General features: G+C 52.0%; 1 protein-coding gene across 5 annotated transcripts in view; it reads left to right on the plus strand.

Moving 5' to 3' along the window:
* AGAP1 (ArfGAP with GTPase domain, ankyrin repeat and PH domain 1) overlaps positions 1-26,504 on the plus strand; it is a 515,463-nt gene that overhangs the window by 142,140 nt on the left and 346,819 nt on the right. For 2 of the 5 annotated variants that reach the window (XM_044241900.1, XM_044241901.1), the window contains exon 1: positions 1,192-2,203. The exons of the other annotated variants lie outside the window; for them this stretch is intronic. In XM_044241900.1, the coding sequence (XP_044097835.1) occupies positions 1,231-2,203 (973 nt within the window). In that variant the 5' untranslated portion in view covers positions 1,192-1,230. Of the gene's footprint in view, positions 1-1,191; positions 2,204-26,504 lie in introns of those variants that run through there. 5 annotated transcript variants of the gene reach the window in all.

The following is a 26,504-nucleotide window of genomic DNA, read 5'->3' on the forward strand; positions in this document are numbered from 1 at the left end:
GATAGTGGATGGGGGAAATTTGATGGAAGACAAACTCAGCATGGCACATGGTATCTTAGCTGTTTCAGTCCTCTACTCAGAGTTTGGGTCCAATTTTCTCCACCGCCAACTTCCAGGTGTAAAATCTGAGATGGAAGTGGACAGGCTTGGACAGGCAAGTCTTCCTTCTTCCTGCTCTGAACCACTGTGTTCTCCTGTCTGTTACTATCAGAGGCCTTTTCCTACACCTAGGGATAATACTCCCCAAACAGCATTTTAGGAGTGGAACTGCCTGTCCTTGCTGGAGGGCGGTGGTGGGAGCAGCGCCGTCACAGGGAAGCGGCCATCCTCATCCCTCCCAAGCACAAGTGTAGTACTGAGTACACTTGTGAGGGGGTAACAAGTACCTGAGACACCTTGCTTTTTAAAGAAGTAATTGTTTGAGTTGCATCCTCCTCAGAGCTCCAAATAAATAGGTGAGACATGACCCAAATTTAGTTTTGCAGGCCAAGCCCTGGATTGAAGGGCTAGGGTTCAGGCCAGGTGCCAGACTGCCCCACCCCCGAGGCTCCGGTCCGCGCGGCGGAATCCAGCCCGGCGCTTCTGCCTGCCCGCCAGGCCGCGCTCCCGCCGCCGCCGCCGCCGCCGCCGCGCTCCCGGGACTCCGCCGCCGGGCTGAGCGCGCGGCCCGCGGTCGCTGCACGTCGGCCCCCGCCCGCCCCGCCCCGCCCCGTCGCGCATTTCCATTTTAAACCGCCGCCCGCCAGCCCCTCGGCCGCGGCAGGCACAGCTGCCCGCGATCCCCAGCTCAGGGAGTGGCGGAGGCTGCGGAGCTGCCGAACTGTGCAGAAAAGGCCTGAAGATGCGAGCGGCCCCGCGCTGTAGACAATGAAGCCGCGGGTGCCGCCGCCCGCCCCGAGCTCCGCGTGCCGCGGCCGCACCTGCCGGCGAGACCGTCTCCGCGCCTGATCGCCCGCCGCTCCGCCCACCCGCCCCGCGGGCCCATGGCTTGGCGCCCCGGGCCCGGACCCCCGCACACGGGCCGCGCCGCGCACGGGCCGGCGGGCGCCAGCGGTGCCGTCCCCGCAGCCTGAGCATATCCCTCACGGCCAGCGGGGGGCGTGGGCCCACTGCGGGCGTGCCCGTTCTCCTGCCTCGCCCCGCGACCGCCCGACAGCGCGTCCTGGCCCGCGGCGCGCTGGATGCGGCGGGGCCCCGGGGGGCGGCGCGGTGGCTGCGGCCCCGGGCGACATGTACCTGCTGGACGGCAGCAGCGAGCCCGCGTCTCCGCCCGCGGAAGCGATGCCGCGCGGGACACCCCCCAGGAAGACCGTCTACCGTATCTCCGTGACCATGGTCAGGAAGGACCAGCTGGCCGCGCCGGTTCCCGGCGGTCCCGACCCGCGGCCGCCTCGGAGGCCCCGGCCCACACGCTCCCCGGACGCGCCCGGGCGGCTGGTGGAGGAGGCCGAGGAGGAGGCTGCGAGCGCTGAGGACCCCGAGGGCCGCGGGCCGCGCGCCTGGGACTTCCGTACCTTCCGCACCCGCAGCACTGGGCAGCTGGAGCTCGGGCGGCTCCGGCCTTGCGCACGCGGCCTCGAGCCCGCGGACCTGGCCAGTGGCCCCCCAGCAAAGGATGAGGGGCCCGGCTCGCCCCCGCCTGGCAGCCCCGATGTGGAGGGGGTCCGGGCCGCACCCCTACGGCGGAGCCTCAGCTTCAGGCACTGGAGCGGTCCCGAGGCGTCGCAGAGTCGAGCACTGGGCCGAGGGAGGCGCCACAGCAGCTCCGGGAGTCTGGCCTGGGCACCGGGTGGCGAGGCCACGGCCGACCCGTTGACAGTGATGGAGCCCGCGGCCCCAGCGCTGCCCGCCTCGGAAAAGCGCAACACCCTGGACGTGGGCGAGGTGCTTAGCAAGAACGATGCGCTCTCGGACCTGGAGCGCTGGGAGCGCAGTAAGAGCAAGAACCGCACGCTGGACAACAGCGACCTGCAGCGGCTGGAGCGTGCGCGGGCGGCGGCCGCGGGCTCCGGCGCCGCTTCTGAGCACCGGCTGCTGCGCTTCTTCAGCGGCATCTTCGCGCGCAGGGATGGTGTGCCCGGCGGCGGGCCCTCTCCCCGGAGCGGCTCCTCGCGACCCCGCGGCTACTTCAGCAGCCTGCGGCGGGCCCCAGCCGAGGCGCACTCGTCCAGCGCTGAGAGCATTGACGGGTCCCCGCGCAGAGGTGGGCAGCGCGTCGAGGGAGGTGAGGGCAGTGGTGGGAACTGGCCTGGTTCCGCAGTGGCTGCTTAGCAGAGTCCCCTGGGACTTGGAAGTAGCCAAGTGACCTGCCTTCCTGGGCCACCAGTCCGCAGGTGGCCACGCCGGATGTGAACTTGCTACTGCAGTCTGGAGGTTCTTGGCTGCCCTGCCTCCAGCTGTGTCTGGTGGTGCCCTTCGGAGTCATTCTCCTCAGCCACCGAGAGCCTGTCTGGGGACAGATCATCTTGCCATGCTGCATGTTTCTCCTTATGTGAAGCGGGGAGACTGGGGAACCTGTGGGCTGCCGCACAGGTGGTGCTGCCTGGCCAGGAGCAGCAGCGTTTGTTTTGGTTAATCTCCACCCCCCCCCCCCATGCCTGGTCTTCCTGTGGGCGCTGCCATCTGCCAGTGCTGTGGTGTGGCCTCCCTGACTTGGCAACTCTCACCTATTGCGTTCCTGCTAAGGATGCTTCATCCCAGTGGGCAGGAAGACGGGCCTCTCCCCACAGCTTTTGGAATCTTAGCGGGAGAGCAAGTCTGGGTCAGGATTCTGTTTGCTAATGATATATTGTCCCATACCGGTAGGAAAATAACCTCCCACCCCCCACATACAGCCAGTTCAGAAACTTTACTTCCCTGTTGCCTTGTAACCTCCCTATAGGGACCTCACAGTGAAGGTTTTGGAGGCAGATGTGACAGTATTCTCTTGCAAGATTTAGGTAATCTGCTGGTGTTTGGAGATTAGGCTCCTCCAGAAGTTAGAAAATCCATATCCCCTTCTCTCCCCATGCGGGGTCATCACCCTAAAGGGAAGAGAGAGGGGTGAGTGGAGGGGCTGGATTGTTACATTGTGCTCGCGTTGGGGGTGGAGGGGGATGGCTAAAGATACTGTCCCTGTGTACTTCACCACCAAGAAATCATTAGTAACATCCTTGGTGCTGATTCCCAAACACTGCTGCTGGTGGAGATGAAGGGAGTTGAGGCTCTGCAGTGTGGATTTTTAATTAGAGAGTGTCAGCTGGTAACTCAACCCCCCTGGAGAGAATAATCCTCCCTAGTGGACTTCACAGGTCAGCTGACTGCCTGGGGTAAGTATGCAAACAGCCAGCGCAAAGACATCCCTGACCTTGCTCAAGTATCTTTAAGGGAAACTGAAGATCAATGATGTCCTGTTGTAAGATGCTTCTGATGATCTTCAAAATGCAATAGTTGAAATTAAGCACTTGCATATGCAGTAGAGTTTAAATCTGAATTTTCTTTTTATAAGTGAGGTTGTAACATAAAGTTATTTGTTGCCAGGCTTGTGTTAGTTGAACTTGCTGTGCACATCCTGTGGCTAACTTGCCCTGGAATATTCTAGAAGGGACTGTGTTTGACTCTGGCCACTATCCCATCCCTTCCTGCATGCTCTTCAGATTCTAAAAAATGGTGTGAGTTATTTTGTTTAAGTTGGTTGCTCTGAAGTTGCTCTTGTCCTTACTTGCATTCAGTGGAGGTTCAAATCCATAGGGTCAGGTTCTACCTGTAATAGCAGGCTTGCATCTTTGTTCTCCTGGGCTTGCTGAAAATAGTAATTAGCTGCCTGGGTTCCAGACAAGTACCCATGGTTGGTGGGGAGGGGAGTAGAAATGAACACATCATTTAGAATGAATGCATTTCCTTGTGGTCTCTATTGATTCCAGTTAAAAGTATTGGGGTTTGGATCTTGGTGATCCAGTCAGAGAGATCGATGCCTTTGGAAAGAAGAGGTGTAAAGTGTGTTGGAATTTTTCCCTGTAGGGCAGTGTAAGATTAAAACAGTAACAATTACAATAGCGCTTGGTTTGTTTGTTTCTCGTGGCCAACCCTTCTCAGGGTGGAATTACTTTGGGCTGAGACATCAGCCAGCACCGTGGGCTGTATGGAAGAGCAGACTGTGAATGAGCTAGGTCACAGCACGCATAATCCCAAATCCAGGTTCTCACTTGACTCTGAAGTTCGAGGTAATCACAGAAAAAAGCCACAGTTCTCACCTGCCTTTGGCTAAAAGGCCTGGAGCAGTGTCTGTGTTCTCGAGGTTTGGTAAGGTCAGTGGATCTTATGGTAAAGGTGCAGCCCCTTTATTATGCCGTTCTACTTTCTACATATTGGCTGCTTCTGATGTAAATTGTTCAGAGTTAGCTGCTGTTTAAATGAGGTTTTGAATTTAGGGTAAAATGCTCTGAGGTAACATTCCGATGCAGTGGAACCCTGGCTCCATTTTCCTGGAAGTGTCTGAGCACAGGTGCACAGAGCCTTGCCGAAACCCTGGGGCCAGGGAGGTTGGTAAGACTTAGAACATTTGGATTTTAGGAAGGTCAAATGCCGTGTGTTACAGAACACCGTGTGTAGCGTGTATAGAGAAGGCGTACTGCATTCAGACATTAACAATGGCCCAAGAGCTGGAGACACTCCCATTCGGTGTGATAAATATGTTTACCATTAGAGTCTGCTAAGCTTTTGTGAGTAAAGCTTCCATCTTTAGCCCTTTTTGGATTTCAGGACTGCGGATAAATGATCCTGGAACTGAAATGTAGTACACATCATGAGCAGCAGCTTTAGCTTTCTTTAAATCTTGGGCCACAGTGTATTAAAATTTGAAGTCCTTTCAAGTATGAAGGAAATTAGAGGACCTTTGTCATCGGGGCATGTTTTCCTTTTGTTAGACTCAGCTATTAGGTTGTCATTTGGCTCTGGGAAAATAACTTTAAAAGACAAAGTAACTCTTAGGTTCCTTAAGTTAACCTAGAAATCTTCTTCCTCTTAGACAAGGCACCTAGGCTAGTGGTAGGGAAGGAAGATGGTTGGTCTTCTGAAACACAAACACAGGCTCACACATCCCGTGCCTATGGTTTTCTTGTATTCTTAAGGCATTAGGATGAAAGGATTGGAGGACCTACTTTTGTAGGATGGTTCTCTTGTACTTTGTAATCCCTATTGTGGCTTTTCTCTTCCTCTGACTGTTGCACACCCGCCTCCCAGAGACCCATGGCTGATTCTTCTCTCTTAGGTTCATAACCATCAGGAGTCCCCAGAAGGTTTCATAGTGACCCTGTGTGAGATCAAGGGCAGTTTCCTATTACCTGCCAACCCCATACCAGGGCAGAGTCTGTTGACATAAGTATAATTTAATGCAAAAAAAGATTGAATAATAAGTGATGAATTGCACTGTAGGGTGTCCCTTCCTGGCGCATGCTCTTTGCGTCCCGCCCCCTGCTGCTGGCCCTCTGCTGCTGGCTGGTCCTCCCTGCAAGCAGCTGCAGGCAGTGCCCGCGCTGGGCTGGGCTGCCAGTGTCTTTGGGGAGTTCTCTTGCTGTCCACGAGGATTGATGACCGCAATAAAGTGATCACGGACAGCCCTGGCTGAGGTTAGCTTTTCAGATTAGTAATTTACAACTGATTTCTGACAGCATTGTTTTTATGAGTGGCTTTGTTCTTTAATTCCTGATTCCCTTGATGTGTATCACTCAATTTGTGCAGCTTGATAGACTGTTTTATAGTTAAAAAAAAAAAAAAAAGAAAACAAGCCTTCAGTGGAGAAAGAGAGGAAGCAGTAATTAAATGAAATAAAACTACTGAAATAACTGAAAATTTTTTCACTTGATTTGTTGCTGAAAAGGACATACATGGTTTTAAAGGAGCAGTGTAATTCAGTTGCTCGTTTGAAACATTTTAAACTAATTATGTACTCCATATTTGGGAAATCACCTGCTTTTTAGAAATGAATCAAGATAGTGGTTTAGGAGAACCTTCACTGTTTTTGTTATAAGGTCGAATTGCTTTCCTGGAGAACAAGCAATCCACTTGGCATCCAGGCGGAGCTGCCCCCACGAAGGTCAGCTGGGGACGCTCTAGGCAACTGCTGAAGGCTTGGACTGTGTCTTGCTATGTTAATGTTCTCAATGTGGAGACCCTGGTGTCAGCAGACTCACCCGTTAGCACCTTCCTTTATGTCAGCCGGGACCCTGAATATCATGCTGTCACAGGCATGTTCTCAAGTATGTCTGCCTGCCAAAGAGGCCTCAACAGTTTAAGCCTAGTCTGACCCATTGCAGCAAAATCTGGTCAGTTATACAATTAACAAATACCTTTGTTTGGAAACAAAACTATAAAGCACTGATAATATTTAACCCTTTTTTAAGTTTGTTTTCCTGTTCGTGGACAGATATTTATGAAGTTTCTGTGGTGTGTTCTGAGCAGGAGCAGGGCGCTAGAGCTAAGTCAGGCATCATGCCTGTCTTTGCAGGCCCCATAGTCTTGGGGGTTGGGAAAGTTCCAAGGAATCACTGTTTAGGGGAAGGTACGACTATATTTCTCTCTACAACATACCTCCCTTAGAGCACTGCTAATCCCAATATGTAACAATAACCTCGTCTACATACTTGCCACTTCTCCCTCCTGGGCATGAAGCCTGTAGTAGTCTTCTTAGTACAGAGTTCAGAGTGCTTTTCTTGGCTCTTGGACTTTGAATAAATGTTTGTGGGAGGAATTAATGAGAGGACTGGGTACACAAAAAAGGGAGCAGATGTCCTTGAGCAGGAGAAGGAGTTAATGAAGACCTCACAGAGGGATAAAATGATTCGGGTGTTGCAGGATCACTAAGAGTTTGACAACTGGAGAAGAGAAGATTTCCTTTCAGCAAGCTGGTTGGGATTTCTGTAGTTAACAGCTAAGAAGTCATTCCTTCCTCTAATCTATATGATTAGCAGCAGCCTCAAGCATAAGAAAAAGGATGTTACAGCTTCCACAATGAGTTGGTTTATTTTGTTTTATTTTTAGCATAAGTTGTTTGTTTTTGATAGGAAATCTCCTTTAGGCTGCTATTTTTCTCTGTAATGATTTGAAAATCATTAATTTAAAATGACGTCACAATGAGTAAAATAATGAAAAGTAAAGGTTTTATTTATTAAGGACAGCGATTGAGACAAGTACATCCAGCTGTGGTCTCTCCCCAGGTGATGAACAGAATTGGGATTAAGGTCAACAGATTAGCAAAAAGAAGGGAGATTATGGTCTTTGCATCATTTTGAGAGAAGGACCATCTGCCCGCCATCGTTTTGCTCTGGGTTTTGTTCAGCTCAAATCTGAGTCGGCTGTGCTTGTTTGTAGGTGACGGCTTGAAATTCTGTTTCTCTTTAGGTTTTTCAGTTGACAGAGGCATTCACATCAGTTTTCTTTTCTCCCATTAAGTAGGAATTAACGTAGAGGCCTCTACAATTAAACATATTTTAGTCCCCATTCATTTGGTTGGTTTTCTCATAATCTCTTGTTAACTTCCGTTTTTGTAGTTGGCTTTTCATCCTAACATCATCGATAGATCTAAAGGCTCAGAGCTTATGGAGAAATCAGCTTTCCTGGGGTGGAAGGTGGATTCCTGCTCACTCATTCCGAATGGGGCCGCCCCAGTGGGAGGCTTGTGAAGGGATCCTTTGGCTTGTCCTTATCTAACAAATGCAGATAATTTTGAGAGGTGAATTTCAATTGGCAGGAGTGAAAGGGAAAGTGAGGGTCACTTTCCTACACAGTCCCTTGTCGGTGATCATACTGAACGCAAAATCTATTTCTGGTGTGATAGCAGGTCCAAGACTTCGCATGACCCAGTGAGCCAGGCGTCTCTGGGGGCATGCAGGACTGTTCCCTTTGTTCAGTAGGTTGTCTTTGAGTGGGATGCATGGGACACACATTCATTGAGTGGATGCTCACTTGTTTGAGCTGGTTGGTCGTCAAAGGGAGTCTTGTGCTCCCTCTGTGCCTGTCATTGGCCGGGCTGCTTTCCGAGATCCTGCTGACCCACTCCAGAGAGAGAAGTCCCTGGACAATGCCACCAGCCTTTCTGGGGCAGCTCACATTCTCTCCGGTTCCTACCCCAGATCAGAATCCCTCAGACGCCGCTTCTTCTGTGGATGGGGGTGGGGAACAGTGGCCACTTTGTACCTTCCTGCTCACTTAGCTTAGCAAGTGAGACCTGTGAATTATGTGAAACAGGATTCTGGACTTAGGGATGCTTACCTGTGACTTGCTTTCCTGCAGCTTACGTCCCACTACCTTACAGATGGGCACAGTTCCTGCTGTGTGGGAGACCCGGAGCGAGGCTGCTTCCGTCTCCTTCCGCGCCACGCAGCAAGCTCCTCGATGGCTCCCTGGGACTTGGGGCTTGTTCTTCTGATTCGTTTAGTTCCCAAACTAGAATCCCCACCTTCAGAGAGTCTGATCTCTCTTGCATTCAAGAGCAGCTGCTGAATCTGCTTTCTTGATCTGATTCATGGAAGATTCTGGAAGCTGAGTTCATTAAAGACTCTGGAAATTTTTAGTTTGAAAGAGAAGCTCGGGAGCCTGGAGACTTGTCTGCCAGTACTTGAGAAGCAGACATAAGAAGGGCCCAGCAGTTAGCACCGATGAGGGAAACTCCTAGGGAAAGGGATTTTGCCTCAAAAGTAGGCAGTCACTTCTCAGAAGCCCTCACACTGTGGAACAGGCTGCCTTCTTATGTGCAAAGTTCCTGTGACTGGAGGTGTCCAAGCCCAGGCGAGTCTGGGAATGTTGGAAGGGGTGCTTTGTTTGTTGTCTGGGGGCTTAGAGTGGATGGTCCTAAAAGCCTCCTCCCAGTTTTAAGGTCAGGAGTTCCCTTCAGACTGTAGGATTTTGATGATTTTGTATCTGGTGTTCTCTCAGAAAGTGGTTCCTCCCAAACTCCAAGGGAGATTTGTCTGTATTTTCTTGGTCCTCTTGCCCGGCCCTCACCTGGCCCCCAGTGTGGTTCCTACTTGGTTCTGCTAGTTCATCTGGGTTGGGGTAAGAGTTCTGCCTGCCAGCCAGAAATAGTCTGCTTCCCCCTCCTCCTCTGTATCCCCATCCGTTGCCCCCCCTCCATGTTACCCTCCAGTTAGCGCTTCCCAAGCTCGTGTTGGGCCCATCGAGCCCCTGAGGTACGGATGCCATTGGCACTAGGGCGGTGGGGGATGTCCGAGCACGACATCGTGGTGTTTCCTTCTTGCTCGCTTCCTCCTGGTGCTCCAACTCGGGGTGTGAGTGATGCCACGACGCTGGCGGGAAGGAATGTTCTGCACGTGGTGGGAGATACTAAGGTGCCGTGTGGGGACAGCAGCGTGAGTTGGTGGGCGAGGTTTCATTTTGGCTGCAGCACTCAGGCTCACGCCGAGTCCCCGACGTGTCACGTGACGGCCTGAGCTCCGTCTCCCTCACGCACGTGAGGGGTTCGCTCCCCACCTGGCTGGTTCTCAGGAAGCCCGGAGGGGAGCGAGGACACCCCCTGAGCCGTGCAGCTCAGCCGTGTCGACTTTGCTTTACAGTCGCTGCCTCTGAGAGCTTTTGCAGAAGCTCCAGGGTTAGAAAATAACCAAGTAGCGGCTGTGCTTGGATTTATGTGGGCTGGGAGGTGTGCCTCTGCCCTGGTGGGACGGGTGGCCTCCCGCACTCGGGTGAGTGTAAGTCCCCCTTGCAGTTCGTTTTCAGTAAGTGATCCTGTATTTCTCATGATCTGCAGTTTTAACTGCTGCTTTTTAAGTTACTGACCATCAGACCCTCAAACCCTAAGCCGGGAGAGCAGTCCTCCTTTGTCTTGGGCGTCATCTCCTGCCTCCCCTTCCTTATTCATGTCACTAGAAGATTCACTGTTCTTCGCAACATGGGTTCGTGGAGTTCCTGATCCAAGCCGAGGACTAGAAAGCTGTCCCTAGCAGTGCCTTCCCTTACTGTGCTCCCCGGAGCGCGTCGGCTGCAGCCCCTGAAGGAAGGAGCCGCCATCCACGTCAGTGGCTGATCATCCTCTTGGCAGTGACTTGCAGCCTTCAGAGTAGTAAGCACTGGTAGGAGGTGTTACCAGGCTTGTTGGGTGGAGTAGTTTGTAATAAAGATCATCTGGAGCATTCCACTTACCTAATAGTATTTAGGTTTTCCAGTCTCATGACCCAGGTGGTGTCACTGGACCCACGTCACTCCCCAGCCGGCTTTCTGACTCTCTGTGGACAGAACTTCCTGGGCTTAGCATGGGGTGAGGTGCTGATAAACCCATTGTAAGTTGCAAACGACAGAAGTCGAAAATGCCTTTGACAGACCTAACTTACTGGGCATCGTAGCCCAGCCCTGCCCACCTCCAGCGTGCTCGGGACAGGCCTGTGAGGCTGCAGCTGGGCAGACCCGTCGGACACAAAGGCTGTTGTGTGACGAAGTGCTGTTGGATGCACACTGGGTCTGCGGACACAGAGCGCTTGTGAGTGGGTTGGCCATTGACCCCGTGATCGCTTGCTGCCTGGGAGCCACAGCTGGCCTGCCCCCGAGAGGGGATTGGGCTGCACGTCACTAGCAAGCATGGTCTCTGCCGACCACATGGGTTTCCGCAGCCCCATGCCTTGGGGACTGTCCGTACGGTGCACTGAGCTTGACTGTTGACTATGACGTAAAACGCCCATCACTCGTGCCCGCGAGAAACCCTAGCGAGAGGTCCTTCGGGTTGAACAGGAAGAGAACAGGGAGCAGAAGCCGTGGCTGCTCCCTCACCCTTCAAGACTGAAGAGAGGTCAAGAGATACATGCATAAGATGGAGAACATGTGCACTGTCAGTGGACGGGGGCTCAAGTGTTAGGAAACTGGGCAGCTTTGGTGGGGCTGTGAGTGAGGAGTTCGGGCTGAGCCCGGGGGTGATGGGCTGGCATGGGGGTCTGAGCCTGAGTGCCAGTGTGTGGAGGGGTCCGGGAGCCGCTCTGGAAGCTGTAGCTCTGGAGGGGTCCTGGGGCCTGTTCACCTCATGATGTGTGATGGCTGTTCCCAGGCATGTCTTCTGGCCCTCCACAGGCTGGGGCAAAGGGACCCAGGTGGCCTCATCCAGTCCTCAGAGAGGCACTGAGGACAAAGTCTGGCCTCCCTCGGGCCTTGTCTTTGTGTGGCAACAGGTGACGTCCGTTTAGACTGGTTCTGGTGCCCAGTGTGTCTTCTGGTAGCGCTCTGTCCCTTGTCCTCCCTCATTGGGAGCATTTGTTCCGATAGTTCTGCAGAGTGTCCCCTTCAGGCCTTGCTGAGAAAGGTGGGCAAGTGGGAAGAGAGGCTGCGGAGGCCCAGAGTCTCTGCTAAGAGCCCTTCTCCATCACCTGCGTCAGGCTCCAGAGGTACCACCTGTCTATACGCTGGGCTGACCTGGGGCCCCGGCCCCGGGAAAGGTGACTAGCTCCCTTGACTGCGGTCTGGGACTCGGTGGCCACACACTCACCTTCTCTCAGCCGTGCGGTCCGCTGCCTGGGTGAGTCTGTGCTCCTTTCACACTCACTGTGGCCGTCTGGGTCTTGCTGCAGGTGGAGAGCACGCACTGGTAGGACCTGGTTCCAATCCCGTGCTGTGGTCCCCAGCTTGTTTCTGCCCCACTGCAGCTGACGGCCTTACCCACCCCTTTCTGACACAGCCAGACAACATGCACATACAGACACGCAGAGCCACTCAGGAGGGCGTTTGTCTTTTCGTAGACCCGTTCAAGTTGGAAGGCTTTGCCTATCCATTCTTAAACTAAGATCTCGAGTTTATGGCACAGGAGTGAACGTCAGGGGGCGCCGGGGTGGCCCAGTGGGTGAGCGTCCCAACTCTGGGTGCCAGGTCAGGTCATGATCTCAGGGTCATGAGATCAAGCCCCATGTGGGCCTCGGTGCTCAGCATGGAGTGTGCTTGAGATTCTCTCTGTCCCTCCTACCCTTCCCACCACACCTCCCCTCTCAAAATGAACAAATAAATCTTTTTTTTTTTTTCCCCCGAAGCGGGGAATCACATGCAACAGAACCTGAAAGCCTTATGCAGATAGCCAAACGTCGTGCACCCGCGTCGGCACCGTGACTCACGGGGACACGAGTAGACTGCCGCGTGTCTCCAGGACTGCTTGGTTTGGGACCTCAGGGAGGGGCAGGCGGACGGGCATGTGTGGGACACTGGGGTGTGTGTGTAAGTCCCCGGGAGCCGGGCATCGGGACCCTGGGCTCGTCCCGTGCAGGTTCCCAAGCGCTTGGCTCTGTTTCGCCGCTGCCTTCCCCACCTGCGGTCATCCTCTCAGACCTCCTGTTGGCGGGCCCCACTGGGATCGTCCCCAGCCTGCTGCCTCCCTCTCAGACCCGGGGAGGGACCGGTCACATTTCATGGTCCTGGGACCTGTGCTTTGCAGAGCAGTCCTGGAGCCAGCACGGCTGGTGACAGGTTGTCCTGCATGGCCACGGATGCCGCTGGAGATGGGGCTGGCGGGCCGGGCCACTGCGGTCCGAGCAGGTGGGCTGTGAGCTTACCCGTTGCCCTCCCTGCCAGGGGTTCTTGGAGCGGGCGCTATCAGGCTGGATACTGTGCTCTCTGGACTGTTCCTGAACACTTACGGACATGAAGTGGTACTTACAATGTTTTGGTTTTTTGTTAAAGTAGGATTGATGTACAGTGTTGTTAGTTTCAGGCTTGCAACATAGGGGTTGGAGAAGTCTCCACGTTGATCAGAACTCGCCAGGATGAGTGTAGTCACCATGTGACCGTGTGACGTCGTCACACTATTACTGACTGTGTTCCCTGTGCTGTACTTTTCACCTGTGGCTTATACCTGGAAGTTTGTACCTCTTAATCCTTTTCCCTCCATCCATCCCAGTACCTCTGTCCCCTCTGGCCACCGCCAGTTCTCTGTGCTTGTGAATCTGTTTTTGTTTTGTGTTTGTTTTCTAAAGATTTTATTTGAGAGTTTGAGAGAGAGCATGAACAATCAAGTGTGTGCCCATGGGTGGCGAGGAGCAGAGGGAGAGGGAGAGAGAAAATTGCGACATGGAGCCCCACACGGGACTCCGTCTCACAACCCTGAGATCATGACCTGAACCAAAATGAAGAGTCAGACACTCAACTGACTGAGCCACCCAGGCGACCCTGTCTGTTTTTTTTGTTTTGTTTTTTTAGATTCCACACCTAACTGAAGTCATAGGGTATTTGTTTTTTATGATTTGTTTAATATAACTGTTCCAGGGTCCATCCATATTGAAGCAGATAGCAGTATCTCATTCTTTTTTTGTGGTTGAGTAATATTCCAGTGTGTGTGTGTGTGTGTGTGTGTGTGTGTGTGTGAGCGCAAGAGAGAAAGAATACAGACATGTGTGGACTTGGGTTGCATCCATGTCTTGGCTATTGTAAATAACTGTGCCATAGACAGAGGGGTGTGTGTGTCCTTTTGAATTAGCGTTTTCATTTTCTTTGGGGAAATAACCCAGTAGTGCAATTACTGGATCATATGGCATTTCTATTTTTAATTTTTTGAGAACCTGCATATTGTTTCTACAGTGGCTGCCCCAGTGTCCATCCCCACCACCAGGGTGTGAAGGCTGCTTTTCCCCATGTGCTTGCCAACACGTGTTGTTTCTGGTGTTGTTGATTCTAGCCATTCTGACAGGTGTGAGATGATACCTCACTGTGGCTTTGACTTGCATTTCTCTGATGAGTGATGTGGAGCATTTTTCCACGTGTCTGGTGGCCATTTCTGTATGTCTTCTTTGGGGAAATATTTATTCAGGTCCTCTGCCCATTTTTAATCAGGTTATTTGTTTTTCTGGTGTCGATTGTGTAAGTTCTTTGTATGTTCTGTATACTCACTCCTTACTGGATATGTCATTTGCAAATACCTTCTTCCTTTCAGGAGGTTGCCTTTTAGTTTTGTTGATGGTTTCCTTCCCTGTGCAAAGCTTTTTATGTTGGTATAATCCCAGTAGTTTATTTTTGCTTTTGTTTTCTTTGCCTGAGGAGACACAGCCATAAATACCTTGCTAAGGTCAATGTCCGAGAGATTATTGCTTGTGTTGTCTTTTAAGGTTCTTACGGTCAGGTCTCACATTTAGGTCTTTAATCCATTTTGAGTTTATTTTTGCATGTGGTGTAAGAAAGTGGTCCGGTTTCATGCTTTGGCACGTAGCTGTCCAGTTTTCCCAGCACCGTGTACTGGAGGGAGACTGTCTTTTCCCCGCCGTGTGATCATGTCTTTGTGTCGTATGGTAATTGACCATATAGGCTTGGGTTTATTTCTGGGCTCTCTGTTCTGTCCCACTGGTCTGTGTATCTGCTTTTGTGCCAGTACATACTGTTTTGATGACTGTAGCTTTGTAGCACACCTTGGACTTGAGGATTATGGTACTTAAGAAGGTTTCCTCCTTCTTTCTCAGGATGGCTTTGGCTATTTGGAATGTTTGCTGTGGTTAAATTTTAGGGTTATTGTTCTATTTCTGTGAAAAACACTGTTGGAATTTTGATAGGATTGCATTCAATCTGTAGATTGCTTTGGTAGTATGGATGTTTTAAAAACCCTGATTCTTCCAGTCCATGAGCACGGAATATCTTTCTGCTTATTGTTTCGTCTTCAGTTTCTTTCATCAATGTCATAAATTTCAGAATACAGGTCTTTCATCTCCTTGGTGAATTTTTTTTTAGGTATTTTATTTGGTATACAGTGTTTTTAAAAATGCTGCTTCTGCTTGTTTCCCTTGGACTACTTTTATGTGATGGTGGATGGATCTCGTGCTGCATGTGTTTGAGGAGTATGATGACATCGTCAATGTGTGGGTGACAGGAGACCCCTCAGTTTCCTTCCTTACTGGCTTTCCGGCAGTATTGACACGCGACATGCATCCCTTCTCCCCGTCACTGATGGGCCCCAAGGTGCTTCTGTTATCTCGTACTTGGGTGAGGTGTCTTGCTGCCCAACCCACATCTGGAGCCAATGGGGTAGCTTCACTTTTCCTGCTCAGGGGACTTCAGTGCCCATGCCTGGAAAGTTAAAACTGGAAGGAACCTTGACCCTCCCACTTCCCAACCTTAATCCCTACCCATTTGAAAGAAAAAGCAGTACCTGGCTTTTTAAAGACCCCTTCCATGTGGCCTCCTGGGCTGAAGGCAGGTACAGGAGGGGGCCTGTCCCACATGCCCTCCCCTCCCTCCTTCTCAGCCTCAGGCTTGTTTTGTTCCAGAGGCAGAACCCAAATCGGAACATTTGATAGTACTCTCTTGGGACATTTTAGGCGCAGGCTTAGTGGAAAATAAAAGTGATAACCAAAAAGCAAAGTGTGGTGTATTCTTAGCTGCTGACTGAAGCCCTTCCCTTCAGTCCAGTAGTGAGATTGGGTCTGAGAAGTCCAAACCGATGGTTTTATTTTGAGAGTTCTAAATTCGGCCATGTAAACACTTCTGAGTCTGAGCCGAGGGTTTGGCTTGGAGTCGAGGCTGCTATTTTAAATATGCCAGAAGCCTTCTTGGAAATCACTTGCTGCTGGTTTTCCTCTGATTAGGCTGTGAGCTTGGGATCTCAGGGGGCTCAGTTTCGAGAGTTAGAGCCCTGGGGTTCTAACTTCTAATAAACAAATTAGAAGATCCTCCCCCACCCCAGATCCCACTGCCCGGACCAGGCAGGGTCCAAGTGAGTGTTCTCCTTTCTGAAGGGGCCAAGCTGTGGGCTGCTCTGCTGCACCACCACCCCCCCTGACCCCCTGACCCCCCAGGGAAGGGCCAGGGTCTCGGCAGATGGGTATGGCTGCTGCTAATCCAAGGAGGAGAGAAGTACGCCTTTTCAAAGGCCAGCGCTGGCCCATGACTGACTCCCAAGGCAGGAATTTCTACCCATTTCCATTACAGTAAACAAGAGTAAATTGAACACATCTGGAAAATCTGATTACAACCTCAAATTAAAGATCATCATTCGAGATGTATCAGCATTCTGTTGAGACATGGGGAAGTCTGTGGCTGGCTTTGGTTCCCCTCCTTCTCCCCCTCCCCCCACTATAGAGCAACATTGGGTTTAAAATGGTCAGATCACCATGGTCAGTTGTGGGCAGGTGCTACACAGTAGATGCCAGGGGAAGACTCAGGAACAGTTACCTGTTGTTTGGGATCCCCAGTGCAGTCCCCTTCCTCCCCCTTCTCTGTGTGGCCTCCATGGAGCCCCTTCCCTACCCTGCCCCCCATTCACCCTTGGGGATGAAGCATTCACCAGGCTTAGGGAAGCCCAAGTGGCTGATGACCTCCAGGAGGCTCGAGGCAAGGCGGGGATGCAAAAATAAATTTCCCACTACAAACAAACGCACATCGTCTTGGAAGCTTCTCAGAGACTTGCATGCCATCATGATGCCTAGTTGTAAGAGAGACCCGCAGCTAGATCCCCCTCACCCCCACTACTGTGCCTCCTTCCCTCTACTGTGTCTACCTTCACTCTACTCCATCAGCTGGGCCTTCTCTCTTATCTGGTCCCTCAGTGAACCCCGCCCAGGCCCCTGCGGTTCTGGGAGAGCTGATCTTCTCCTACCCCTTCCCTTCCCCAGCCCCCCACGCTCTCCCCCTTCACTCTTCTCCTGTCTGCTTTCCTCCTTCCATACCTCCACCCCCTGGGTCCGCAGGAGCATGGGCCTTTAGCCTGCCTGCTATGGCCAGGTCTCGCTCATCAGCCAGAATGTGTGGCTTATGTCATCTTCTGACTTTAAAGCCATCAGGTGACTTCCACTGCCACCGTGGTACAATCTAATCTCTCTGCACCAACCATGTAATATCAATCTGCTCTTCATCCTGTTCCCCTTCATCACCCGCCTCACTGCCCTCCTGAGTGTGCCCAGCCCCTCGGAGAAGCCTTTATGACCAGCCCGCCCTCAGCCAGCCTCTCCCACGTAACCTTTCCCAAGGTCTCTTGTATTCCTGCCTGGCGTCCTCGTGGTCTGTCCTCCCAGACTTCTTTGTGGCCTTGTTGGTCATCTACTCTGGCCTGATGCTCCCCAAGGGTGGCATCAGCTTAGAGCTGGTCTTGGGTACCTCCCTAATTCTTGGCATGGGGCCTGCCTGCAGGAACCCCGGGTGAATGAATGAGTCAGGAAGGGCATAGTGCGTGTCGTGGGCAGCTACATCAGGAAGCTGGCAGGGTGCTGTGATCCAGGGAGGTGCCGTTAACCGTCAGACTCATCTTCTCCCTTCGTGGTGTGAGGACCTTCCTGGTGGGAGCTCTGTGTACGAATGTATATATTGGAGGCATACAAAGGAGGTTCTTGGGAGAAGGTATTTCTGCCTTTTCTTACTATAGAAGTAATACATGCCCTCGGTGAGAATGAAAATGGGACCCAAATCATTGAGAGAGATTACGCCTGTCTCCCTCGCCCCTGCCCCTCATAGAGACCCCTGCTGTAAGGTCTCTGGCTAGAACTCCAGGGAGCCTTGGGGCTGTTTGCCTGCCATCGAGCTCGTTAAGGACCTGGTGATCGTCCATGGGCTCAGGTGACTTGTTCTGCAGCCCAGTTTTTACGCTCGGTGTGTTCTACTTAATCTGTCGTGGGACTTGTCCATGCACAGCCAGGGTGGGTCCAGGGTGTGGTGGTTTGTGGGGGTGAAGCCATTAGAGCAATGACCGGGGAACTGTGCGGGGCGCCGGGTCAGGTGTGGTGGGGGCACTGTGCTGGGGGAAGGAGGTAAGAGGTCGGCCGTGACTCGAGCAGGTGGCCCCAGGTGAGCGCCTGTGTGCACAGGACTGTGTGAGCACTGAGCCTGGGGACTAAGCCAAAAAGCAGGGCAGCGACTGTCCTTCCCAGGGGGCTTCCTAGTGGAGGGAGGTGCACGCTTGTAGACACCACACGGCATCGTCAGCCTGAGATGCAGATGATGCCCGTGACTGTCACCATCCCCTCTGTGTGGACTTTGTGCTCTTGTCGCTTTCTGCTGAGAACTGAGGGGGGTCGAGAAGGAGTGTGCCCTGGGGCCCAGGATGGGCAGTGCAGTGGTGAGCACTCCCGTGACAATGAGGAGAGAGTTGGCACACTTGTTTTGTTTTCCCGTTTATAATTCTGGCCCATGACCTGTACTGACCCCGATCGTCAGTGACTGAGGGGGTCCTAGGAGTCCCACAGGGTCGTGGGCTGCTCGGTGGGCATTGAGCATGACGAGGGGGTAACCCTTGGGCTTCCGTGTTCTGTGGCTGCCAGTGTGGTCCTGGATGAGAGGCCGGGACCAGGCCTGCGGAGAGGAGTGGTGGACCCATGCTTGCTGCCGGCACAGCCCACGTGCTGCTGGGACCCCAGTCCCATTGGCGGGCATCACGAGCTGACATGTAGCACAGCCACAGACCGGGTCGTGGCATTGGGACCTTGCTGTGCATTCCCTGTATGTGGGCTACAGGTGGAGTCCCTGTTGGGGGAGGAATCAGTCTCCAGATGAGCCCCGTCCCCACCCTACAAAGTGATACTTCCTTTTTTTCCCTTCTCAGTTTGTTTTGACTTGGTTTTATCAAAATTAAGTTGAAGGTTATTTTCGCCAAAGGTCATGATGAGGCGTCTGTGAAGCCTCCCTGGGGTTCAGTGAGGGCCTATGTCGGTGAGAGCAGCTGGGGACAGCCCGGAGCGTGCACGGCTGTGTGCCCGCATGGATGCTGTTCCCGGAAGAGAAGACTCCAGGGTGTGGCAGCCAGGGGGCCCCTGGCAATGGGATTGAGGCCCACAGAACTGAAATGACTTGCTGAAATTGCCCAGCTCTGGGGTGCAGAGCATCCCCACAGCTCAGCCATCCCCCAGCTCCACTCCGGGAGTTCGTCCCCACGGAGCTGCCACAGAGGCAGGCCAACCCGTGGGACTCCTCGCAGCCCCAGAGGGAGTGACGTGTCTCTGTGAGCAGTGGTGACAGACGGGGTAGCCTCTCTGCACCTTTCTCCCTGCTCTGGGGCAGCAGGACCCCGCCCCCCCACTCTGCTGCCGGCAGTCCGCTGGCTGGTGAAGTCTGACGGCTCCTCCTCTGTTATCTTCTGGGTTCATTGTCCTCAGTCATCAAGCTGTCCCTTGTCATAAATATCACGTGCACCATGAATTTTAAAATGTTACTGTGTACAATTCTTTACTGAATTCAGACCACTTGGCGTAAGAATTCTACATACGAGTTAACAGTCTTGGGGCCTGTCCTGTTTCCTCAGCATTTGATTTAACCAGGGGCAGCTTTGCTTATTTCAGCTTTGTCTTAACTTCCATGGACCATGGTTGTTGCCACCCTCCAGCACCTAAGCCATGCGTGGAGAGTCCCTTGTCATACTTGGGTCCACAGAAACCTCCGTAAGACAAACAGCTATGAACGATCTCAGAAAAATGGCTGTGAATGTAACCTACCAATTCTGTTTTATCTCGTAATTTCTGACTCCTACCATTTCATAAAATATCCTTATTTCAGGGCGCCTGGGTGGCTCAGTCGTTGAGCATCTACCTTCAGCTCAGGTCATGATCCCAGGGTCCTGGGATCGAGTCCCACATCGGGTTCTCTGCTCAGCAGGGAGCCTGCCTCCCCTGCCTCTCTGCCTACTTGTGTTCTCTGTCTGTCAAATAAATAAAATCTTTAAAAGAGAATTTTTTTTTTAAAATGTCCTTATTTCAACATCTTCCTTTTCAAGGACCCTGCAGGTTCATTTTAGGTGTTAAAATGTCTTAAAGAATCCTTAAAAGAGCTTTTCATAGTTTTAAGTCTCATAAAATCTGAGGTGCCGACTGGTCTGAGAGACGAGGTGCTGCTGCTTAGCAGGACCAGTTGCCCCTGCACGAGACTGTGTGTCCTTGGCAGTGGCTGGCGCATTTGCCAGGGCCCGGGGGTCCCTAGGGTCCCTCTGTCAGGGATGCTTCCTGCCGCAACCCGCTGCGCAGGGTTTACTCTTTGTAAACTCTTCATCACACCAGCCACACACTTCAAGTCCTTGTTAACCTTCCACGGAACAGAAGCTGTTCCCTGAGGCCCAGCCAGCCGCCAGTCCTCCTGAAGGCCCACTTGGAGCCTCCCTGTGCTGAGACCCTGGGGCGGCCATGGCCATAGAGAGGAATTGGAGGGAGGCCTGTGCCTGCGGCTGGTCTGGGGGCCGTGTGGCAGGTGTTGGCAGCCTGGACCCTTGTGGGCATCCGACAGGCTCTGACCCCTGGTTCGCGTGGGAATGAAACAAGAAAAAAAGTCTGGTTCGGCAAGGTTTCCCAGAGAGCCCCGCACTCAAACTGGAGATCTCCTAGGCCTGTGGTTTTACTGCCCGGGAGGGAGACAGGCGGAGTCCAGTGGGTTGGGGCCCAGGGCAAGCAAGACCAGGAGACCTCCTACAGACTTGGGCAGAGTCTTTGGTTTGGGGTTGTCTCGGTGTAGAAAGCCTGAAATGGAAGAGAAGGTTTGGGGTGGCAGCGGCTGGTGTAACTGGGGAGATAGAGGCTGACTTTTCATAACAGTTTCACTTGCTGCCTGATAGATACTGGAAGTTGGAGGTATTTTTTTTTCCTGAAAGTTTTGTGACCCTTTTGAATTCTCACTGGTTAAAGAGGATCCCCAAATACCTAGTTGAGTCTCTCCTTTTTAAAACCCCTGTAGCATCTCCTGGCCAGAATTTCCTCTTTACAGCTGCGAAATAGGCTCTGGAAGGTGAACAGCCATGTCCTGATTGCATTCTGCTACCACAGGGGTTGGCGTAATTCAGAGCCCAGCTTTGGAAGCGGTTTCTGTTTTCTGGACGGTGCCTTAACCACCTGCAAGGAGCACCCTTCCTTCTCTGCCGACAGGGGAACAGACAAGGCCTTGTGAGGCCTGCTTGTCCTGCAAACATCTCGCTCCCAGTGATGCTGTCTAAACTTGCCCTGACACTGTCGGGGTTGGGGAGTTAGAGCTGTACGTGAGACCCTGGTGAAGTCAGCAAACCCAGGGTGTGATGTTTTTCCAGAAAAGGCAAGGGAGCAGCCGTAGGTATTTCTGGGGCCTGCGCGCGGGTGGTTGTTCTGGGGACGTCTGTGTTGAGAGGCTTGGGGGCCCGTTTCTGCGTGTGTGGCATTCTTGTGTTCTGTGTCTCAGGTTAACAAGAGCTGGGGGCCCAGTGCTGGCCCAGAAAGACACCTGCTCTTGTTCACAAATAAACCATGGGAGGTGGCCGGAGCACAGAAACGGGTGTCCTTCGGAAGGAAACGCAGGTCTTCAAAGGCCTGGAGCCGCACCAAGGAGCCCTTCCTAGCTGGTTCTCCTGCTGTCCTTGAGGCTCTAGGTGGCCATCTCTTTCCCTGTTAGAAGAAGGAAAGTAGACTTCTTTCTCTGCTTTCTTATCCCCAGATCCCCACAGCCTCTCCTTTTCTGACCGTCGACACAGTGTTCCAAGCCATTGTTCCCACTTGTGCCACGGCACTGGTGTTCTCGGGGTTTGGGAACCAGGTGCGCGGCAGCCACTCAGGAACATCATTGAGGACAGTGTAGGGAAGGGAGCCATCATCCTCTGGAAAGTGAGAACCTTGCGGATTCCCCAGAGTTCATCTGGGCGGGCACCATTTTGCCTTGGGGGCTTCTTAGGGGAGAGAGGAAAGGGTCCAACTCACTCCGAGCAGTGCAGCGAAGGGTTCTGGGTCCTGTTGGGGCCCCTCGGGGGAGATGCTGGGGGTTGCAATGCTGGCATGAGTCTGGTGGTGGGATTGGGGCATCTTGGTAGCCCTGTTGTCATTTGCATTGGGAGGGGCTTAGGAATGGGGATGGTGGCGGGGGTGGGAGGGACTGTCTTGTGTGCGGATCTTTGAGGCCACTGAGAAGCAACATGGACTTCCAGGGACCCCTGACATGAGTCTGGTATCCCGGCGGCTTATGCTTTATTCCATTTATTATAGAGATCCAAAGATTTCCTAATGAGAAACGAAGTCACACGGTGGCAGGTGGTGCCCGTGAGCTTAAGTCCTCCTTTTGTGACTCATCAACGTATTAACCAGTTTGCAGTGGGGCTCTCTCCTGCTGCGTTGAAATGGATTTCCTTATTTTATTAAGGATGTGCATTTCCTTTCTCAGCACAGAAATGAGGCTGCAGTAGGAGCCATGTTGCCTGTTCCCTGTGGGTGCGCTTGCTTTTCCCCATTGCTTCCGTTTATATTTTGGGATTATGTGTGCATGCTCCTTCGCTTTTCTCTTGCTAAAAAGAATAGTTGTTTTGTTTTTTTTAATAAAATCCTTGTGAAATTTAAGGTTTTTAAATTAGCATCTCAGTCCATGAGATAATACATTGTTTTAAAATTTTCACCTGCAATTTCAGGTTCCTTTTTTTAAACCCTTGTATATAATTTCGCGAGTTTTGCTTAGAACCTCTATTTGTGGTCACTGGAGCCAAATGGGATCGCAGAGGGGAGGCGAGACTGTAAAGTCGTTCTAATTGTGGCCACATGCTGTGCTTCTGGTTGGCAATTAGGAGGAAGAAATCAGAGTCCATGGCTCTGCTGGGGATTGAACCCACCAGCCAAAGGATGGGGGTTTAATGTAGTGAGAGATGAGGGAGTGAGATGCAGCTGTCTAATGAGATCGCTGGTGAGCCTCTGGCTGCAGGCTCTGTGCCCCGAGGACGGGCTCGGGGCCAGGAGAGGAACTGGAGCCTCTGTGGAAGCTGGGCTGGCCTCCCTGGTCCTTGGGTAGCCAGAATCTGGGGAGGTGGGGATCCAGGAGGTGGGGCCTTGTTGCCGTTCTAGTCCCCTGGAAGAGCTCTTCTTGGTTGAAGCTTATTAGTTCTCTTGCTCTGTTCCTTTGATTAGGGGTGTTTTCAGGATTTTAGAATTCTGCAGCATTCCTGCTCTATATCAGTAATCACTCCATGTGGATAGGATTTTTGCCTTTGCATTCTCCTGTGCTGTAGTTTGAACCATAGGAAACTGTCATCTTTCAGCCACCTTTGACCTACAAAACATCAGTTACACCTGGTTGAACATAATATAAACTGAGATTGATACCAACTGATGATACTTTTAGCTGGTTTTACTCACTTGAGCCTTACGTGTTTCTTTGCCCTAGGAGAACTGGGGTGTGGTTGCTTGCCCAGTGCTTTTTTAGCCACATGTCACTTCGGGCTCCCCTATGGCTCACTGTCCCTTGTGGGCCCAGGGCAGGTAGCATGTGTCTACCCCAGAAAGGGGACACCCGAATGTTCTTCATCACACCTCCAAAGGCAGCCGAGGGGGTCCCGCTGCAGGTAGTCCGGCCTGTCGCCAGGCACAGACTCCGTCACAGCTGCAGGTCCTCGTGGAATCCGTGGGAGGGAAATACTTCCATTTTACCGGTGAGGACACTGAGGGTCAGACTCACAAAGTCACCCAAGGTTGAGGACACCACCAGCCAGGACTCTGAGGCTCTGGCACTGAGTTCCTCACGACTTGGGTTGTGTCCCTGTCTTGGGTCTTGTAAATAATGCCACAGTAACCATAGGGGTGCATGTGTTATTTTGAATTAGTGTTTTCATTTTCTTTAGGGAAATAACCTGTAGTGGAATTACTGGATCATACAGTATTTTTATTTTTTATTTTTCGAGGAACCTTCGTACTGTTTTCCACAGTAGCTGCATCAGTGCATTTTCCCAGCAACAGTGCCTGAACGGTTCCCCTTTCTCCACATCCTCACCAACTTGTATTTCTTGTCAAGATCCTGAATTTCTAGGATTAGTCTGGGCTGAGGGGTCTGAGACAAAGTGTGATGGGGAGTAAACTTGGAGGAACACAGAAAGGAAAGAGGGAGGGATTTAGAATCTGCTGGTGTAGATGTGACATTTGCTTGGTGCTCCCAGGAGCAGGGAAAACCCAGCCACCAACTGCTGTGGTGTTTACCAAGCACAGGGGTTGTGCATGCTCTGGAGACCATCTTCAGAGTCACGGGCTCGGTCACAAAACACGAGTGCAGCTCTCCTGTTTTCTCTGTGTGCTCCATTCTGTATGTATATATGGACTTATTTCCGCTCATTAAACAGACGATGCTGAAGTCACATGTACTCTGGGCAATTTTCTTTCTTTTCTTCCTCTCTCGCTCTCTCTCTTTTTTTTTTTTTAATTACTGAAATTATTTGTCTCCAAACCAAATTAGTTGTGATGGAAAAATTGCACTGTTTGCCTGGATAGCAAAGAAATTTAATTGCATTTTGTAAAGAAGACATGTGTTTGTACTCATAATTTCTGTGCTCCTGGAAAGTCCTTCCCACAGGTGTTTGGGGTGAGGGGGTAAGAGGACCAGGAGAAGACAAAATACATCCCTTTCTAACTTTAGCTTCCCCGACCGGATATGCTAATAAGATTATCCTCAATTATTTTAACTGAGATTTACCGTTATGCCAGTGGATTTGAGTGTTTATTCTTAGAGAGTGCTTATTTTCAGCAGGAAGGAAGTCACTCTCCAGCTCAATGCTTTTCTTTTTTTCTTTCTTTCTTTTCTTTTTTTTTTTTTTTTTAAGATTTATTTATTTATTTATTTGGCAGGCAGAGATCACAAGTAGGAAGAGAGGCAGGCAGAGAGAGGGGGAAGCAGGCTCCCTGCTGAGCAGAGAGCCCCATGTGGGGCTCCATCCAGGGTCCTGGGATCACGACCTGAGCCAAAGGCAGAGGCTTTAACCCACTGAGCCACACAGGTGCCCCTTGATGCTTTTCTGATGTCAAAGTATACGTGGTTGGTGCAGACTGGGCAGAAAGGGGACATAATGAAGAGGTCTTTTCATTGGTCGATCTTACCCCTGGCGTTCCTGGTTGTTGCTGGAACCAAGAGGTTAATGCTCATACCCTGCATTTAAATTAACTTGGAGCTTAATGCTGAAGGACAAGGTGTAATTTTCAGCTAGTTTGCAAAATTCTGCCAGCTTCAAGACTTGAATTTCTGCCTTTAATACATCAAGAGCGTGGACGAGTCGTGCTGGAATGATAGAGAATACAAGGGCACGAAGGCAGAAACAGGTTTTCTGACGTCCGTGTGTCTGCTGGGCCTGTCTTCATGTGTGTTCCCACTGCTGGGAGGCAGATGATCGGTGCACCCCTATCGACCGTCCGTGTCCCGTCATGCCTCCACTTCTGCTCTTTGGCACATGGCGGGGGTAGGGGGTTGCCAAAGAGGAACATTTCTGGCTTACAGGTTGGAGCGTGTTTTTTGTGTGTCGTGTAATGAGGGCCTTAAATTTCCTGGGTACACTTGTGGTTCACACATGAATATTTTTGAGGGCAAACCTAGAGCCAAGTTCCTCAATTAGTGTTAGTAGCAAGTGGAGAATAAAGGGAATTAGGAATCACAAGGAATTTCAAGAACATACAGGCAAGGGAAACAATACCATTCTTCTCTTAGAGTAAAAATAAAATTAAAATGGATAGCCTCGCTTTTGTTTTCTTTTTGTTCCTTCCTGTGCTCCCAGGCCCCGACTTTAGGTCTGTCCTCCTACCTGTCAGCATTAGCGGGTGTTTGCATTCCTTGGGGTCCAGAGTCTTGTCTCAGTGTGTGGCCGGAGGTGGCCCTGGAAGGGAGCGTTCTGGAAAAACAGCCTCCCTGTCCCTTTGCTTTTCTCTAGTGCTTTTCTTAGAAAAGCAGCTTGTACTCTGGGGAGAGGAACTTTTCTCTGACATTGAGTTTTCTGTAGCTGTGTCTCTTCTAAAAGAACAAGGAAGGACTTTGGGACGCCTGGGGCAGGGGTGTGGGCAACCGCTGAGGATGCTCTCCTGAGACCCACTGAGGGTCTTTGTGCATCCCCTGGAGAGGGTCCGTCTGTCTGTGTGTTTCAGCCCCAGTGGGGTGTGTGCTGTTGTGCTGTAATCCAGGGCTGCAGTCAGGCCATCGAGGCAGGCTGCTGTTGGGACCAGGAGAGCGGGGCAGCTACAAATGAGGGTTCCCTTCTCTGCCATGTGGATGGAGCCTCTTGTTTACATTTCGACGTTGTCTGAGCTGGAGTTGGACTCAGCCTGCAGGTCAGCAGACCTGGCGGGCCAGCCCAGTACCCAGGAGGAGGAAGCCAGATGGACGCAGGTCCTGGGACACCACTGGCCTCTGTGCGCTTTCCTTAAAGGAGGGGGGGCCTCCCAGGAGGAGGGGGAGGCAGGGGATTTTCAACTCAGTGTCTGTGTGATCCCCACATTCCACCACACCAGCAGTGTGGGCTCAGAGCTGGAAAGTCCGGAGTCCTACTTGCCCTCAGAAGGATGAGCAGGAGTTTAGGGGTGCCGAGGAGGGCTGACCACAGTGCCACAGGCACTGCTCCCCATGAGGGCACCAGGCAGATCGCAGGCACCCAGGCAGTGCCAGGACCAGCATTTTCCATTCTCCAGCCCCGAAGCCACTGTCCATGGACACGCTGACCATTCAGTGACCTCTATATTCAGCAGGAGTGCGGGAGACCCAGATGGGAATGAACCTCAGTAGTAGTATCTGTATGCACAAGTCTCAAGCTGCCTCCCCCATCTTGGGAAAACAGTCTGGCCACAGACCCCCTTTCTTTTATTTTATTGCCTAAAGAGACTGTTAAAACTGATGACAGTTGATTGGGAAAAAAT

This window comes from Neovison vison, chromosome 3 (genome assembly GCF_020171115.1).
Source record: "Neovison vison isolate M4711 chromosome 3, ASM_NN_V1, whole genome shotgun sequence".
In the NCBI taxonomy this organism is placed as follows: Eukaryota; Metazoa; Chordata; class Mammalia; order Carnivora; family Mustelidae; genus Neogale; species Neogale vison.